At 41.1% G+C, this 19,502-nt stretch overlaps 1 protein-coding gene across 1 annotated transcript; it reads left to right on the forward strand.

Annotated features, from left to right (window-relative positions):
* Positions 1–289: 289 nt before the first annotated feature.
* serpine1 (serpin peptidase inhibitor, clade E (nexin, plasminogen activator inhibitor type 1), member 1) lies at positions 290–12,909 on the forward strand. The gene is made up of 9 exons (XM_072376292.1): positions 290–431; positions 7,349–7,587; positions 9,765–9,989; positions 10,338–10,532; positions 10,656–10,854; positions 10,983–11,083; positions 11,276–11,362; positions 12,242–12,325; positions 12,436–12,909. The coding sequence occupies exons 2-9, from the start codon at positions 7,350–7,352 to the stop codon at positions 12,474–12,476; spliced, it is 1,170 nt and encodes a 389-aa protein (XP_072232393.1). The 5' UTR covers positions 290–431; position 7,349; the 3' UTR covers positions 12,477–12,909.
* Positions 12,910–19,502: the final 6,593 nt, after the last annotated feature.

Here is a 19,502-nt window from a genome sequence, read left to right on the forward strand (position 1 = left end):
ACATTTATGGCTTTTCATTCAAGGACTCAGAAAATGTTTGCTACATTTCTCCTTCTTGAGTAATAGAGACAAAGGAATGTATGTGTGTTTGAATTGGAAAACAGTTACGTGACTTTCCATATGCTCCGTCATGCTTTAGTCAGCATAGGCAGACAGAAGAGGGAGAGGGGGAGGGGTACATGTGTGTTCATGACAGGAAGTTCGTCCAGACACTGTCAGATGACATCATCGTCACTAATGACTTTTGTGTGTGTGTCTGTGAGTGTGTGTGTTTGCGTGCGTAGGAGGAGGGTGGGATTCTGGCTGTGCAAATCAGGAGTACAAAAAGACAAAGTCTTTCAATTCCTCAGACTCAAGCAGCAGCAGGGAAGGAGAACAAAGTTGAAACAACTGAGACCTTGCCTTCTTCATCTGAAACATACAACCACAAGGTAAGAACTGCCATATTACTTCACATTTAGAGCTTTGCCAATGTAAAACAATGTAAAAATGTTGGTAAAGAGACATTTCACCATCAAACTTTCTGTCAAAGCAACATTTTCTGAAAATGTCCTGAACATGAACATGTTGCTTTCAGTTTATTTTGTTATACTACAAATAAACTGCAGAAGAAGCAACATAAAGTAGTAGTCTACAATGTGACGCTTATAAAGCTTTATAGGCAGTAGTTAAAAACACTGAGGTATTACTGTAGTGTGACAAATAGGAACAGATTCATAACTCAACAGCATCTTTTTTGTGATCACATCAGCAGCGACAGCCATCAGCATGCTGACATTCTAACCTATGTGGAAGCCTACTATGAGTAAACATCATTACCTGTGAAGCCACTAATAATAGGTCGCACTACATCCATCTCCAAACCTGGCCTTTAGTGGTGTTGATCTGTCCTCAGACATCCTGACAAATCATGACAACAGTACAACATATGAATTCAACATATTGATAGATGTTAGCAGCATGCCTGTCAGTTATTAGAACGGGAGAAAGTGAGGCATGTTGTCTCACTGTTCTATTCTCCACAACATGAGGTTCAAAAATGAAACTGCTCGTTTGTGTGACTTGTCCTATGATTATTTTTCTATTTACTCCTTGTCAGAGTCATTTCATGTAAAACATTTTTTTAGTTAGAAGTCTTCAAAAGGATAATTTTCTTCCAGGCTAGAGAAGAAATTGAAGTGTAACTACAGTCCTCCGTTAACCTAACTGTGAGATTTACCTTATATTACCACAAATATTGTTTGGGGCAAGTTGTTACATGTCACAACAAAATATAGAAGCATAGACAATACTCAAAAACTGCAAAAGAATAGTAAACAACTTAGAACATTTCTGGATCTAAAAATCTAGATCAAAGGCAGCTAAAAACAGAAACTGACAGTTTATCATCTGGAGGAGCACTTATTTTCATCAATGTGTGGGCAGTGTCACTGTACCAACAGCATTGTCTCATTATATAATATATTAGTTACACACAAAACCATATTGAGCAGGACTTGCCTACTGTGTGTTTTGTGTTTGCGTATTCAACAAATGGTCCAACAAATGTTTGCATTTGTCAGAAGTAGAATGTGACCACTTACCCACTGATTCAAGTTCAAGTTCAATTCAATTAAATTCAGTTTTATTTATATAGCACCAAACCACAACAACTGTCATCTCAAAGCACTTTAAAGATACAGCCAAATTAAAGCCAATTACAATCCAATTCATCGTAATACACATGACAGATATTCTAAATGTCATGCAGACATACCTCTTTCATTTGGTGTGGTCAGTATGACATATGTGGGTTTGAAATACAAAATATATTTTCAAACCACCCACATACAGAATATAAAGCAGCTGAAAATAATTTCATCCCAACCAATGTAACATTAAAATGCTGCACACATAAATGTATGAATAGGGCCAAATTGAAATGTACATACAGTGTTTATATAAATGACGGAAAGGAGCTTAAAGTTTTTGTATATTCAGGAACGATTTAATAACACCGTCAGGGCAGAAATGCAGTATGCATCATACACCGACATTGCAGCTTAGTATACACATAGCCCAAGTTGGAGCTAATAAACAAACTTTTCTGATTAGGTTATAGACGCAGAGTGTTGCGATTGGTCTGCTTAGTATGCTGTCTAATTCTGATTTGCACAAAGATAACACTTCTTGGATCCAAAATATAATAGTAAAAATAAATTAATATATCTGCTTGCTCATAATATTTAATAAATGACTAGTATCCTGACAATGTCCCCATATACTGTATATACTTCATTAGCAGGATTCTGGCCCAGCTATGACTCAGGAGGTGAAGCACCCATCCCTCAATTACAAAACCAATCCCCAGCTTCCAACCACATGTTGAAGTGTACTTGTTAGAATACACCCTTCTCAACAATTCTCTCTGTAAAAAGACTTGGCCAACTCCAACTCCAATCACTTATGCACTCATAATACAGCACAATTAACCACACTATTGTTTTCAGATTTTTGATGCACACCAAGAAGCTCAATGCTCAATGCACTGCCGTAGAATTTCAATCAATCCAGCTATTGTCCTCCACTTATCCAAGGTTGGGTTGTGGAGGCAACCCTCCTCCCACTAGGATGTGCCCGGAAAACCAAGGAGGCATCCTAAGAAGATGCCCGAACCATCTCAACTGACTCCTTTCAATGCAAAGGAGCAGCAGATCTGTCAGAATTCCTTCCAGATGGCTGAGCTCCTTACTCCATCTCTTAGGATGAGCCCAGCCCCCCTCTAAAGGAAACTAATTTCATCCGCTGTAGCTATGACCTCATTCTTTTGGTCACTTCCCAGCTCTTTGACAATAGGTGAGGGTTGGACCAAAGCTGGACCAGAAAAGTGAAAGCTTCTTGTTCTGGCTCAGCTCCCTCTTTACCACAACAGATCGGAGCAGCATCCCCATTACTGCTTACAAAGCCCCAGTCCATCTGTCCATCTCTCGCTCCAACTTATCATCTCTTGTGAACAAGATCCCAACATACTTTATCTCCTCCATCTGAGACAGGGACTCATCTCTGAGCCGGAAAGAGCATTCCACCTTTTTCCAGATGAGAACCATGGCCTCAAATTTGGAAGAGCTAACTCTCATCCCTCCCCACTTCAGACTCGGCTGCAAACCGTTCCAGTGCGCGCTGAAGGTCATGGTTTTTAGAAGCCAACAGAACCACATCATCCGCAATAAGCCAAGATGTGTCCATTAGGTTCCCAAATCTGAGGCTCTCCGCTCCACGATTACATCTTGTGGTTCTGTCCATGAAAATCCCAAACAGGATCAATGAAATAGGGCTGTGGTCCCCAACCCTCAGGCCATGGCCGAGGACATTGAGAAACAATTGTTGGAGAGGATTAATACATCACGGTGGTACGCACTCCAGGTTGACGGATCTATAGATGTTGACAACAAGGCAATACTGCTTGTTTATGTGTGATATCTTTATCAGGAGGATGTACATGAGGATATGTTATGTGCACTATCGTTGCCAACCAGCACCACAGCCGCAGAATTGTTCAAGTCGCTGGATGGTTATATATTAGGAAAACTGAAATGGTCCTTTTGTATCGGCATATGCACAGACAGAGCTGCTGCTATGACCGGACGGCTTTCTGGATTAACTGCTCGGATTAAGGAGGTCACTTCTGAGTGTAAATCTACGCATTGTATCATTCACAAGGAAATACTTGCAAACCGAAAAATGACACCAGAATTAAACAGCGTATTGAATGATGTTTTTAAAGTTATTAACGACATCAAAGCACATGCCCTTAACTCGCACCTTTCTGAGCAGCTTTGTGAGGAGATGAACGTGGAGCACAGATGGCTTCTCTTATACACAGAAATAAGATGGTTATCCCGAGGAAAAATTTCTCTCAGAAAAGAAGTCACCACAGGCAGCACATTTCAGTGACGAGAGATGGGTCGCAAAACTGGTTTACTTGTGCGACATATTCAGCCTGCTCAATGAATCAATCTGTCACTTCAGGGGAAAATGACAACGTCTTCAAGTTGGCAGATGAAGTAGCTGCATTTAAAAGTAAACTAGATTTGTGGGGACGGCGCGTGAACAGAGGCATATTGAACATGTTTCAAACATTAGCGGGGATTTTGTGTGAGACTGAGCCTGATCATTCATTCTACTAGCTGGTGCACGATCACCTATCTTTGCTTTTAAAAGAGTTTGAACGCTACTTTCCAACCAAAAAGGACCCAAGAACTGCCAAGGAATGGAACCGCGACCCATTTATCAGCAAACTAGGTGACTCCAGCATGTTGGTGCAAGATCAACTGCTGGAGATTGCAAACCACGGTGGCTTTAAAAGTATTTTCGAGACAACAATTCTGCTTGTGTTCTGGATTAAAGTCATGGCAGAATACCCTGAGATCGCCACCACATCACTGAAAACCATTTCCGACATCCTATCTGTGTGAAGCTGGGTTTTCTGAGGTGACAGCAACCAAAGCAAAACAACAGAGTAGACTGGACATAAGCAACACACTGCGGGTGTCATTGTCTTCCATTACTCCCAGATGGATCCATCTAATTGCAGAGAAACAAGCTCAGATATCACATTTATTTAGCGTGATAGTGAGTTAAAATTGCCATGCACTTTGTATTCATTTTTTGGCATATCTGTATCTTATTTTGAAGGCACGTTTAAACCATAGCGACCAGAGTCAGAGAGCGTTAGGGCGGTGGTCGCCAACAGGATGGGGGCGGTTCAAACTGACAACTTTATTTTAGCTGTTGAAGAATATCATTCATGGAGTGTTTAATAATAAAAAATAAATGTAATCTATCTATTTAGATAATAGAGAAAGAAATGTGGAAATATTGGTTCTTGTTCTTTGTTTATTTTCCACATGTATTTTTTATAATTTATTTGGGGCAGAGAGGATGTTAACAGAGACTTTGATGTTATACTCATGTTATATTGTTGGCGCAATGTTACGAGGATTACAGTGGATTCACGTTTAGGATTATAGTCGCAATGTAAGCAATCTATGTGTACCCTTCTCACCCTCCAGTCCACGGTAAAATTGTGAAGCGTTGACCATTCTGCGGTGATCACAGAATCCCTCAGGAAACAAAGGTCATAAGCCTTTCCCAAGTCCACAAATCAAATGTAGACTGGATGGTCAAACTCCCATGACCCACTGAGTAACTCTGCAAGGATAAAAATCAGGTTCATTGTTCCACAACCTGGGCAAAAACCGCACTGCACCTCTTGATACCAAGCTCCAACATTCTATTGGAGCCTACTCCCTGACACCCAAGAATAAACTTTCTCAGGGAAAGTTACTGAGTAATATGATCTCCCTGCAGTTAGAACACATCCTCCAGTCCCCTTTCTTAAAAATGGAAACCACCACCCCAGGCACCCTGTTGATTTCCTCTTTGAGTCATCAAATGGTTTGCCAGAACATCCTTGAGGTAAAACCGTAGTCCCTCCCCATGGCCTCACCAAATTCCTCCAACATTCCAGTTTTAACTTCAGCAACCACCACCGCTGCAGCCCTGTTAGCCACTCGACACCTGTCAGCTTCTTCAGGTGACCCCTGGGACAAACAAGCCAACAGGCCTCCTTTTTCAGCTTGACGGTCTCCCTCACCGCTGGCATCCACCAGCAAGTCTTCTGCTTTTCGTCATGACAGGCACTGACAACCTCAGGCCACAGCTCTTGGAAGCTGCATGTGCAATGGAGTTCCTGAACATGGTTCATTCAGATTCCATGTTCCCAACCTAACCCAGTATGTGACCCAGTTTGTCACACCTGGGATTAGAATGCCCAGGCCCATACCTTCTTCAGCCACCCATACCATAGAACAGTGCTGCAAAATTAACATTTTGATTTTTGTGTGTAACTCCTCAGTATTGTTTACAAATAAAGTGCAAAGCAGTCTTAACCAGTTTTAATAGTTAACCTTTTGCAGAGTCAAACTACTTCAACAACGATACAATGTACAATGAAAGTACTGATGTCTCAGAACCTGATTGTGATAACATGCTTTAATTTTTTTTTAAGTTATTGAAATTGTATCAATTGAAGAAACAACAAAAAATTAAGGTGCCCTTGTAGGGATTTTATTGAAATGTTGTAGTTGTGTATAAATGGAAACATAGTAGTCAGTCACATCAGGCTAACTTTCTGTAGCCAGTAGGTGGTGTACTTACTGTGAGAGGATTCTAATGTGTCTAATGTCTTACCCATCATTAGAAATATGAGTGGTATAGGACCATGTACTGTTTCATGGGGAGGGATTGATAGTTTACTGAAAAACCATTGGAATAAACAAGTGAACTGATTGGTTTCATATGGTTTCATAGATAAGTAAAGCTGAGTATAATCAGCATAGCAATAGAAATTTATGCCATGCTGTCTAATAATGTTACCTAATGGAAGCATGTATAAAGTAAAAATAATTGGTCCAAGCACAGAACCCTGAGGAACTCCATGACTTACTCTGGTGTGTGAGGAAGAGTCTTCATTTACAAGAACAAACTGGAATCTATCAGATAAATATGACTTGAAGCAGCCTAATGCAGTTCCTTTAATCCCAATAACATGTTCAAGTCTCTGTAACAGAATGCTGTGATCGATCGTATCAAATGCAGCACTGAGATCCAACAGGACAAGCACAGAAACAAGTCCGCTATCAGAGGCTAAGAGGAGATCATTGGTAACTTTCACCAGTGCTGTTTCTGTGCTATGATGCACTCTGAATCCTGACTGAAACTCTTCAAACAGAGTATTTCCATGTAAATGATCGCAAAGTTGAGCAGCAACTATTTTTTCAGCAATGTTTATTTTCATTGTTGTCATTTTTTCTTTGTTTCCTTTTTTTCCTGAAATAAATTATCTTACTTTACTTCCAAGGTTATGACTAACAGATGTATGACCACAACATTAATGAGCAATCCTTATTGCTGCTGCTCCATCTTAATAAGAGGCAGAAACAGTGTACTCAAAATACAGAAAAGTGGAGTGCATTATTTCTCAATGGATACACTGAGCTGTTTCAGTGCTCAACTTTTTCATTTTTAAGATCGTCCTGATCCGTCACATTTTCCACTCTTTTGGAAAAAGGTGTGATATTTATATTCTCATGACTGATACATTCTACAAGTGTGTGCAAAGAAAGATCAGAGCAAAGCTTACAGGCCCTGTGTTCATTCAGGTCAGGAAATTATAACTGAGATAAAGAGTTTTCTTTCTACAAAAAGCTTCTGTTTTTAGATACCATTATTTAACTGTGTTCACTGCACCTTGAATCTGAATTAACAACCATAGTCAAATATACTCTCTTCTTTTTTCCCTTCCCAGCATGCACTCTGTGTCTATTTTCCTGCTGCTGACCCTAAGCAAGGTGGGACTGAGCTCTCTTCAGGATAAGCAGACTGACTTTGGTCTGAGAGTCTTCTCCCAGTTGATTCAGGACTCTGCGGAGAAAAGCCTGGCCTTCTCTCCATATGGTGTGGCTTGTGTCATGGCCATGGCTCAGCTTGGTGCAGATGGAAACACCCACAGGGCCATAACTTCAGCTATGGGCTTTTCTTTGCAAGGTGAGTGATTCATAGATTATGTAAAAAATGTCTTAAGCTACAAGCAATTGGAAGCTACCAAGTGTTTAAACCACAGATCCCAGCAGTACTGCCAAACTCACAGGTTGACTTTCTCACATAACATTTTGAATGGGCTAACATTACCTTAAATTAAATGATAAGAAGTTGGAGGTCATTATTGTATATATTGGTTCTAATCTTGGTCGTCTCTCAAATAAAAACATCTGATTCTAACATCAGTGAAACATGTTGTTCAGTCTTGTTTCTTATGGCTTAAGTCAGTCAGGTATTTTTATGTAACTACTGGCTTACAAAAAGTTATGCACACTTTTGAATACTCTCCCCTTGACTGCTGTATTTCACCATACTGAGGGCTCCTCTGTCAGCTACAGCTGGTTCAAAACACTGCTGCTCGACTTATTACAGGGACAAAAAGATCACCCCTGTACTTATCTTCCTGCAGTGGCTCCCTTTCGGAATTACTACTGATTTTAAAATTTTGCTGCTCTCTGTCAAAGTCATGAATAGCCTTGCCACAAAATACATCTCAGACATTTAGGCCTAGTATTATCACAGAGATCCACAGATACTGCCTTGCTGACTATTGCCAGATCACATGGACATGGGGCAATTTCTAGTAAATCCCCCATCTTATGAAACTCTCTGTCTCTTAAGTCAGGGAAACCAAGTCTGTAGCTACCTTCAAATCCCTCTAGAAAACTTTGATCTTTGAGAAAGCCTTTTGGAATGGATACATTGATCATACTTTGTATTATTGTGTTGTTTGGAACAACTATCCTACCTAAAGCACCCAATCCCCTCTCGTAAAAGCACTTTGTTAAGAAAAGCAAGATACAAATAATACTTCATTATGAAGTAAAGGCTCAGGCACATAGTCTAAAAGCAGAAATAGTGGGTACTGGAGGTATCACTATATGTATTATATGGATATTATGCACTTTAACCTGTACAGCACTTTGGTTAAACCTGGTTGTTTTTAAATGTGGTTCATAAATAAAGTTTGAGTTGAGTTGAGTATCAGGCGTATGGCCACTGGAGAGTTTCATCCAGTATCAGGGAACAACAGGCTTAGCAGATGGGTGTGGCTTAATATCAGCTCTGTGATAGAGGTGGAGTCAGGATCAGTCAGGAGGCTCTCAGTTGACTCGTTGCTCGCCATTTGTGTGCCAGCTAATGCATCTACTTGCTAGAGGCTTGTGGTCTGCAGGCGGTCAGGTTCTAGAAGCAGGTCCAGCTAAAAAGAAACTCAAAAACTTAGACTGCTGTGGGTCCAGAGAAGCTGGGGAAGAAAAAGGGTTCAGCAAAAGCAGGATAATATGTAAGCAAAGATCCTGAGGAGGGCACAGCAAGGCAAACTGGTGCAAATAAAGGACAAATAAAGTGGTCAGTGGAAGAAGAAAATGAACAGGCAGGAAGCAAGACAACGCAAGATATTCAAGGAGAGCAATCTTTTCAAAATTAAAAAAAAGTTTGAAGTTGCATTAAAATGTTATAATTGGCTTTGATCTTAGACATTATAAATTCATATTCTGTATTTTCCTAAATAACCTATGTTCCTAGCTGGTACTTTTCCACTTTGCTCATACTGCACAACAGATGACCTTAAATGGTCCAAGACCTTAGAAGGACATAAACAACTGGGTCAGACAAAATATCTCTATTAGGGCAGATAGGTCTGGTACATTAGATCCACGCCTAAAACAGCACTCACACACACACACACACATTGTTTATCACATCCAAAGAACACAACAAGGACAGGAGCTGGCCTGAGCATGTCACCCAAAACTGGCCAATTATACTCTGACAAGTGTGAAAACAACTTCTGTGAGATAAAGCTGAATATAAATATAACATGTTTCCGGATAACGGGGCTCGGCCTGACGGATTTCCTGCGAGAGCTCTGTCACTTCGAGTCCAGCGCTGCAATATACTTTACTTGTGACCACTAATAAATACTTTTTTAATAAACGATTTCTCCAGCTTGTTCTTGAGCTTCCAATGAAAAAACCGGGCTAACAAAAAACTAACTGTAAAAACAAGCCAGAAAGATTGTTGGACGTTCAACTGCAGATTACAACAAAGATATAACATATGAAATCATTAGGCTGGAGAGAACTATAACCATGAAACCAACTCACTTGCTTTCCTTGCAGAGCGGGGCATGCCTCGGCAGCAGAGGCTGCTGCAGCGAAGCCTGGCCAGTGAGGAGGGGGTGGACATAGCCAGCGGGGTGATGGTGGAGAGGAAGATGAGCCTGGAGAAGGGATACCGTCGGGCCCTGGCCAAGACCTTCCAAACCCATCCCCACCAGGTGGATTTCACCAAATCAGACGAGGCTGTTGAGATTATCAACGCATGGGTGTTAGACCACACCACAGGTACTGACAGCCACAGAAGAGCAGACAAGAACAACTCATCAGCTTTGTTAAAATGGGGCTGCTTTCTTTATCTGATGGTTAGAGGTGGAGGACTCAAATGCAGGATGCATTCATGTAAAAGTTCAAATTGTAGGGTTTATGATCAAATGGTCAAAAACTCCAGGAACATAATAAAGTAATCAGGATATAGCAAAGAATGCACATTGAAAGACAATATGACAAACGTAAACACAAACCCAGGTAGAACATATGCAAAGTGAGAACTGATCAACTGTAGTTAACTGAAAACAACCCTGAAACAGAATGAAGCTGAAAAACAGAGTGAATCGTTGTTCTATTCATCTGCAGGGGCTATCCCCGAATTCTTGGCATCTGGATCTCTGACTGATGAGACCCGCCTAGTCCTCCTTAATGCTCTCCACTTTCAGCACCTATGGAAGGTTCCCTTTGACCCCAAACTCACACAGGAGAGGATTTTCCATTGTGCCAATGGCAGTACTGTGCCTGTGCACATGATGAGACTCACTAACCACTTCAACTATGGTAAGCTGAATCCCTTTTTGAGACTCTGCCACCAAGTTCAAAAGGTAGCATGTGAGATCTGGTGACATGCATATCATAACACAATAACAAAATCACATTGATGTTTTTCTCCTCGACTCACAGGTGAATTTGTGACTCCTGATGGAATGGACTATGATGTCATTGAGGTGCCATATGAGGGGGATTCATTGAGCATGTTCTTGGTGTCACCTTTTGAGCCTGAAGTTCCACTGAGTATCCTCATTGCAGATCTGAGCAGCCAGAAGATTCAGCAGTGGAGGTCAGAGATGAAAAACATCAAGAGACAGCTGGGCATGCCAAGGTGAGCAGGAAAGGCTCACCATGTCTGTTTGGCTGAGATTAAATAAGTTTGATTTCTGTTGATTAGTACATGGCTACCAGCCTTAATCAAGACAGATGGAATTGGAAGATTTGTGCATGTTTTGTCAGGTTTTCTCTAAACTCTGAGGTGAATTTGAAGACTGCTCTGCACAACATGGGACTGGGAGGCATCTTCAACTTGGCTACTGCTGATTTTACACGTATAACCTGTAAGTTAACATCCAACTTTCAAAAAGGCCATTTAGTTTGTCAGAAGCTTTATTGTGTACATAGTTTTTTTTCTGTATGTACTCTAATCTTGTATTTAGTTTATGTTTCCATGCCACACGACCAAATCAAAAGAATGCACCCGCATGAAATTTGCATCTAACCTGCATTAACCCCCCCCCCCCCCCCCCCAGCTGAGGAGAGGCTTTGTGTGTCAAAGGTCTTGCAGAGAGTGAAGATTGAGGTCAATGAAGAAGGAACCAAGGGAGCAGCAGCAACAGGTACCCTCAGTACTAAATCTCTCTCACACACAGACAGTAATTAACTCCTGTGTGAATCAGAAACTTTGATCTTTAGTTCTGAATGCAGGCAGACTGGAGGCAGACCTCAGGTCACCATGGACCTGGACCATTGTAACTGAAAGCACACTCAGCAGACTTGGATCTACTCTTGGTTGAGCTAAATTTATTTTCTTCTGATGACCTGAGAGGCCAAAGGGAGTTATGGACAGGGAAGCAATTGTTGCTGAGCTGCCCTGGAAAGTGCTTTCTGATAACTTTAAGTTCAGTTATTGCCTGAGGACACCCCGGTCATATGAAGGGAGTCAGGCCCTTATTGATCAAACCTCTCAACCCCTTGCGCCACAGCTGCCTGACCTTCTGTTAGCAACAGGACTCAGGGTTATTAGTAATTGGTAGAGGAGGTTAGATGTGTTGAGTTGAACCCAGCTTCCAGGATAATTATGATCTAAATGTTGGTTCACCATGTTCAATATCTGGAGAAGTTCAAATAAAGACCTGATTGATGCAAAGTTACATCGTCCCCCTGTTGCTGCTTGTTGTTCCAGTGAGTAAAAGTCAGGCTGCTATCAGGTGGCAAAGATTACAGTTCTTACCTTTATCAGGTTACAGGAACATGACCATGAATTTGATGGAGAGTGGTGTGTCTTTGTTTGTCAGTAGTCTGTAACCAGGGCCACTGCCAGAACTGTTTTTTTTGTTGAGATTATTGCCTCTCGTCAGTCAATTGTTCATGAGGTAAACACTGTAAGAACAAAATCTGACAATGAACAACTTTTGGGAAATGTAAAGTGAGCACAACCTCAGGTTTCTCTACACACATTTCACTGAGCAGATGTTTTGTTTTCTTCTTGTTGTTAGCTGCTATCATGTTCTCACGTATGGCAGTGGAGGAGATCACTCTGGACCGACCCTTCCTTTTTCTAATTCAGCACAAGCATACTGGTAACACTTATGATCCATTTCTACTGAATCCCATTCCACAATAGTACAACGGTAAAACGACGGTATCCAATAGCAACAGTGGTATCCAATGCTTTCCTGTCTGTGTTCAGGTGCCATTCTGTTCATGGGTCAGTTCAACCAACCTCAATAACATGAAACCTGGAGGACCTGCTGTCATCCCACTGTGTGTGACTACTGCTGCTCAGATCTTCTTGTGGTGACCATCCTCACAAGACCTGCGCAACTCAAGTGACTCTACATGTTAGACTAATGTTTGACAGACAGATTCACTGACAGTTTTATTTACAATGGCTTCAGTTCCACTTGACTGTCTGAGACTTCCTTTGAAAGAGTTTACATGTTAGCTGTTTATTTATTTCCCTGAATGTCTGTGTTTAACAAGACAGAGAGAAAGCAAAATGATACAATACTAACACAAAAGACACTGATGCACCTCTCAGAGATATTTTGAGGCTGATAGACTCATGCCTGCATTTGTACAAAAAGCTATTTTCATTATTCATTCATACAGAATGGTGAATGAATTGTGTGCTTTTGTTATTTGTGTTCTTGTTACAAAGCTATATTTGCTCTATTTGTATTTATTAAAGTTTTATGATTTTGCAAAGTTGCAGCCTTCCCCCATCTCTCTGTGTCTATGTATTTACTTTCACAACCGGGGTAGGGGGGTTGTGCGTGAGGTGGTGGAGGGAGGATCCAGATGCAGATGTTGAAGGAAAACTTGATTTATTTAACAAAAAGGAACAAAAAGCACAGCTGAGCCAGATAACAATAAGCTAAACGGTGGGAAAAAGATGAATGAACAAAACTAGTCTATGGCTGTGGAAGAATTAAGAGACAAAACCTGACCTGACAAACCTGAAAACCATGAAGCATGTTGCATGAAGGTAAAGAGAGGTGACTTGTTGGTGAAGGTGAGGATTTTGCACAGAACTGAGGGAAACTGGAAACTAAAATACTGTGGGGAGGTGATTGGGGATAGAGTGCAGCTGTGAAAACAAAGACAGGTGACTTGAATGAACCTAACGTGACATGGCAATGGTAAACATGGTAAAAACCTATTGACTAAAAATAAACCTGAAACCCAAGACATGACATAAAAAAAAAACACAAAAAAGAGGAGGGGCTCTAAAGAAGGGGTCGAGAGCTGGAGCCTGCCCGACAGATGACCAGCGACGAGGGAGCTGACCCGGGAAACGGCCAGACGACCAATGACAAAGGAGCCGATCCGGTGGCGGACCAGACGACCAATCAGGAGACTGTTCAGCTGAAGGACCCACTTAAGAGCAGACGTGGGAAGAGGCCAGCCCGCCCGGGCTCCCTCTGGAGCAGACGTGGGAAGAGGCCAGCCCGCCCGGGCTCCCTCTGGAGCAGACGTGGGAAGAGGCGAGCCCACCGGACTCCCTCTGGAGCAGACCTTGGAAGAGGCGAGCCCACCGGACTCCCTCTGGAGCAGACCTTGGAAGAGGCGAGCCCACCGGACTCCCTCTGGAGCAGACCTTGGAAGAGGCGAGCCCACCGGACTCCCTCTGGAGCAGACCTTGGAAGAGGCGAGTCCGCCCGGGCTCCCTCTAGAGCAGACCTTGGAAGAGGCGAGCCCACCGGACTCCCTCTGGAGCAGACCTTGGAAGAGGCGAGCCCACCGGGCTCCCTCTGGAGCAGACGAGGACAGAGGCCAGCCCGCATTGTACCCCTTCCACTGAACATGTCAGTGTCTTCTCTGAATTACTCCACTGGTGTTTTTGTGTAACATTTTGTGAAGGAAATTATCTAGTTTCTTAAAAGGAAGGTTATTCCATAGTAATAAAGGTGTTAGAAGGCTCTCTGTGCTCTATGAATATATATTTAATCTAGTTGAGGTTCTGTATCGCCTGTTTATCATCTGCAGTGAAAAATTACATGTACAGAGGGCGTTGTGTTATTACATAAAATATCTAATCGTTTGTTGAATTCTAGTTCTTTTCTTTCAAGATCTTTTTAGATTATTTTATTTGATGGTGACAGTGAGTTGCCAAATTTTGTATTCAAGAAATTCCAAATTTTAGATGGGTGTGGTTTGTTCTGTTGAGTTTTTAATCTCTAGAACCAAAGATTTCATCTTTTTGCAGGAACCATCATTTTAAGCAGACTGGAGTTAAACTATTTGACAGAAAGTCAAATGAAAGATAGTCCTGCTTTGGTTTTTATTCAGAGAAATAACACCATGGTCTGTGAGTAGAGCAGCAGGAACATCAGGATTAATATTACCACACAATAGATAATTTGCAATTTACCAATAATCACTTCTAGATTTTAAATTATAGTTTGGGCTCAATAAAGTATATCTAATGACATCTGACTTGAGTTATCTCTGTGAATCTATGAAATTTTTACCGCTACAGAAGGTAGAGAGGGTGACATTTGTGCAGCTTTCAGAATAACTTTGAGTAATTCTGTCATAGAAATCATCTTGGACAAAGTCCTCATCAAGTACAGCTGAAAGTGATTTTTTTGTTAATCTACTTGTAAAACAATTTAAGTAAATTATTTTTGTTTTTGTTAATATCCTGTAGCCATGCAAATTAATTAACATGTATTCAATTTAATCCAGGATCAGGATAATGGGATGTGTGATACAATCTGACCTTGAATGTTTCCAATAAATTGCAATCCTAATGAGCAGGAAGTAGCGCACTCAAGGATGCCTGAAGAGGAGGGAGACCCAGTAAACATTTTGGGCCTCTGCTAGGGATTTAAAAAACACAGAAACCTAATTTACAATTGTGAGAAAGAGGGTGGAAAAACATTTCCACCCGAACCTTTCACCTTACTCAAGATTCTTGAGATAGATTAATATCTGCTGAACCCAGAGCTGGGTTTGAATACACAAAGACTCACTTTTTGGTACCAAGCATGGGAGAGGAGTTCATTCCAAGAAAGGACAACCCAATTTTATCTAAAGACTTGTAAATCAGACAGGACACCTACCAGATAAACTCCCGAGTTTCTAACTTCTGACGCTGTTTCCTCTCAAAATTGCACGAGAGTTGGTGCCCCTACGAAGGTAATTGAATATTAAATTCATTTAATACTTAGAACGCTACAGCCATGACTAAAATATACTACAGGACTTTTCTTTTTCAATAAGGCGCCTGCTCTCCTGTGGGCATGGTGGACAGCTGGCTGCTGTGGCTCTAATTGCTGACTCCCCTCACCTGCTCTGGATCCTGGACCTGGCTGTATTCAAGCTCCAGTCTTCAGTTTGCTAAATACCAGATCATTGTTTTCAGCCTCGTGAGGACCTGGGGTCTGTTTCACAAAACAGGTTTATTAACAATGAAATGAGGGAAACTCTCAGTTATTCATTTCACAAAGGGAGATAACTCAAACCAGAGAAAGAGGGGTAACTCTAGCCTGTTTCAGAGAGAGCGGTAACTTAAGCTCTCGGTAAATTACCGGAGTAACCTAACCTGGTCGGGATCAGGTTTTTCTCAATGAACCTCGAGTTTCTCTCTGTCTCCGACCTCTTTCAGCCACACATGCTATTTAATGTCCTCATTCATTCAGTCAGCAGCCGAGTTTTGACGTAGCCCAGTTCTTCTAGCTCTAGAAGTCCATTAGGCACAGTAGGAGGCGACTTTCTTCACAAAAACGACATGTCCTTTTGACAACGATCCCGTGGATGAAGGTGCAGCATTACTGCGCAGAGAATTAAATATTTTAATTGGGAGATGGTTATCAGACCGATGTTTTAGCATTTACAGACAATTATCTTTTTGAGCGGCACCATCAGAATCTGTTGGGACAAAAGAAAAAAGACAAAAAAATATTTGTATGAATAGGCTTAAAAAAGATGTCTATAGGCCTGTTGCATTTAAGTGTTTAATATATTTATTGAAAATTTTACGTAACAAAAATACAAGCATACAGAAAAATTGAATAGTAATAAAAAAAAAACACCCCAGAACAACAAACCGACCCAGTCCTCACTGTTAATTTAATACTATGCAAAGAATGTAAAACCGTATATGTTGCTATACAATACCAGATCGATCATTAGAACTAAGAACCATCTATTTCTTAACCTGCGTCGAGGGTTGATTAAAGAAAAGAAGAAAAGATTTCCAAGCGAGGTAAAATCTCTTTTCCGAGCCCCTCATTACACATCTGATTTTTTCAAATTTTAGATTGGATAACACAGCCCTAATCCAATATGTGACTGTGGGTGGGGCAGCGTCCTTCCACCTCAAAAGGATCAGGCGGCGCGCCAGCAGAGTTGAAAAGGCAATAACATTTTGTCCAACAGGCAAGCCCAACCCCTCAGAAACAACCCCAAAAAGCAACATGGTTGGATTCAAGGTGATTTTGACTGCAAAACAGCAGAAAGGACTTCACAAACATCTCCCCAAAATTTTTGTATTTTGGGACAGAACCAAAACATGTGAATCAGAGTGGCTTCCTCAGATTTACATCTATCACATGTTGGATCTACTTCTGGATAAATCTTAGCCATTTTGGATTTGTGGAGGTGCACCCGGTGTACAACTTTGTTTTACACAAAGCGGGAGGGGAGACCATTTAGCTAAATCTTGTTGGATTTTAAGTAGTAATTTATCAAAGTTATTTGTATTAAGATGTGAAAAATCTATAGTTACAGAAACACAAAGGTAAATCAAGCTATGCGTAGCAACCTTAAATGGCACCCTAATATGTGCAAGAGCAGCGTCATCCAAATTTAATGGCAAGAGCTCACTTTTATGCAGATTCAATTTGTACCCTGAGATTTTCCCAAACTGGGTGAGGAGGTCTAGAATAGAAGGAACACTTGTCTCTGCCCTGGATACAAACAGCAGGAGGTCGTCGGCACAGAGGGATAATTTGTGTTCCATACAACCTCTGGTAATACCACGAATAGAACCACAGGATTTTATGGCTATAGCCAAGGCTTCAATCGCTTGTGCAAAAAAAAACTTCACTCTACCCTGTCGAATGCCTTCTCTGCATCCATGGAGAGAAGGCATTCCGAGTCAGCTTGGCACGTGGTGTACATAATATTAAGCAGACGGCGTACATTAAAGAAGGAGCGTCTATTTTCAACAAAGCCTGTTTGATCTGGAGAGGCAATGTCAGGCAGGACATTCTCTAATCGCTGTGCCAATACCTAAGCCAATATTTTAAAATCACAGTTTAACAAGGATATTGGTCGATAGGATGCGCAATCCAGGGGGTCTTTGTCTTTTTTTGGTAATAGTGTTATACATGCCTGGTTCAAGGTAGCAGGGAGAGACCCTCTCTTAAGAGTGTCTGAGTACATAGCCGCCAAGACATTAGCAAGTTGGGTAGAGAAAGTGGCATAGAACTCACTTGGTAAACCAGCTGGTCGAGGAGACTTCCGAGATTGCTGTGCTTTGATTGCCATCTCAACCTCCTGCAGAGTTACTGGCATATCTAAGGCAGAGATCTGATCTGGAGACAAAGTTGGATTAGGTAAATCTTTAAAAAAGTTCTGTAAAAGATCAGAATTGCTTAGATTATTAGAACTATATAATTCTTCGTAATACTGTTGAAAAGCATTGTTTATCCCCTGCTGATGAGTGGTAATCCTACTGTGGTAACTTCAGCTGAAAGAACCACTCGACAACATCTTGGCCGTAGTTGAACTTTATATAAAGACGGCAAAATATACATTCCATATATATCTGGTCGGTAGGCCTTTTCTGTCGGTCAGAGGTCAAGCATTTAACTACACCTGGGCGGGAGAGTCCTTTCAAAATACATGCAACATAATGCAACACTGACCCCCCTAGTGGGTGCAAAGCATAAGCGTAACTTAATAATGTTCACATCACAACACCTACCATGCTGGGACTTGGCACCTTTAATGATTTGTTTACCTCTGGTGTCTTTTAATTGTCTTGACAATATCTCACCAGCCTTATTACCATGCTCGTACAAGTCACTTCTATTTTTCAACAGTAGGTATTCTATAGTTAGTGAGTTGAGTAAGTCATTTTCTGCACTTAGTTTCAAACGTTCTTTATATAGGTCCTGGGATGGGGCCCGTGCATTCTTTATATCTATGTCTGTAATCCGACTTTCCAAGTCCATTTTTTTGGCCATGCTGTCCTTTTTCTTTTTGGCCACAAAAGATACACCTGATTACCTGACCCCATAAGTATGCCTTAAGTGCCTCCCATACAGTTGAAATAGAAACTTCAGGGGTCACATTGATATCCAGGAACGAGGAAATTTGGTCTGACAAATATTTTATAAAATTTTCATCAGATAGTAAAAGAGGGTTAAACCTCCAGTGCCTCCTGGGTGTCATCACTTTAGGTATATTAAGTTTAAGCACCAATGGAGCATGGTCAGATATTGCTATGGTATGGTAGTCGCATGACCGGACATCTGTAATTAATTTATTGTCGATGAAAAAATAATCAATCCTACTGTAACTATGATGAGCATGCAAAAAAAGGAATATTATCTGTCATTTGGGTGTAAAAAACGCCAAATATCTGAAATGCCATATTCTTCAAGAAAAGATTGTAAATAGGACGCTGATTTAAATGTGGCACAACCTGTTCTCACTGATGATCAGTCCAGGCCAGGGTCCAGACGCAAGTTAAAATACCCTCCCATAATGAGCTGATATGACTTCAAACAAGGAAGCAACCTAATAAAGTGAGAGAGAAGCTGAGGGTCATCAAGATTTGGAGGATAGACATTAGCTAAGATGACCTTGTGTCATAAAGTTTACCAGTTACTATAACTATAACAGCCATTTGGATCTAATATCGAAGAAGATGGTGTAAAGGGTACATTTTTATTAATCAGCATAGCAACGCCCCTGGCCTTGCCCTGGAAGGTCGAATGGAAAAACTGTCCCACCCACCCACATTTCAAGCGAAGATATTCCGGATTTTTAAGATGAGTTTCCTGGAGGAATGCAATTCCTATTCCCAAGTTTTTAAGATGTGTGAGAGCCTTCTTCCTTTTCACTGGTTGGTTCAGATCTTTAACATTCCAAGAAACAAAACTAAGTTCATTTGTCATATTCACATCATCAGTAAAGTTAAGGAACAGTACAGTCAGATATCAAGACAAAATACAGAACAGTTTAACCTGGTTGATCTGAGAAAAAGAAAAAGAAAAAAGAAATAACTGTTATTGACAG

Source organism: Leuresthes tenuis, unplaced genomic scaffold (assembly GCF_036924035.1).
Source record: "Leuresthes tenuis unplaced genomic scaffold, fLeuTen1.0.hap1 SCAF_22, whole genome shotgun sequence".
NCBI classification, from domain to species: Eukaryota; Metazoa; Chordata; class Actinopteri; order Atheriniformes; family Atherinopsidae; genus Leuresthes; species Leuresthes tenuis.

Excerpts from the sequence above, each read along its gene's own strand:
- serpine1 (XM_072376292.1), top strand. The coding sequence starts at position 7,350 with ATGCACTCTGTGTCTATTTTCCTGCTGCTGACCCTAAGCAAGGTGGGA. Across the intron at positions 7,588-9,764 it reads TATGGGCTTTTCTTTGCAAG|AGCGGGGCATGCCTCGGCAG; the intron begins GTGAGTGATTCA and ends CTTTCCTTGCAG. Across the intron at positions 10,855-10,982 it reads AGACAGCTGGGCATGCCAAG|GTTTTCTCTAAACTCTGAGG; the intron begins GTGAGCAGGAAA and ends ATGTTTTGTCAG.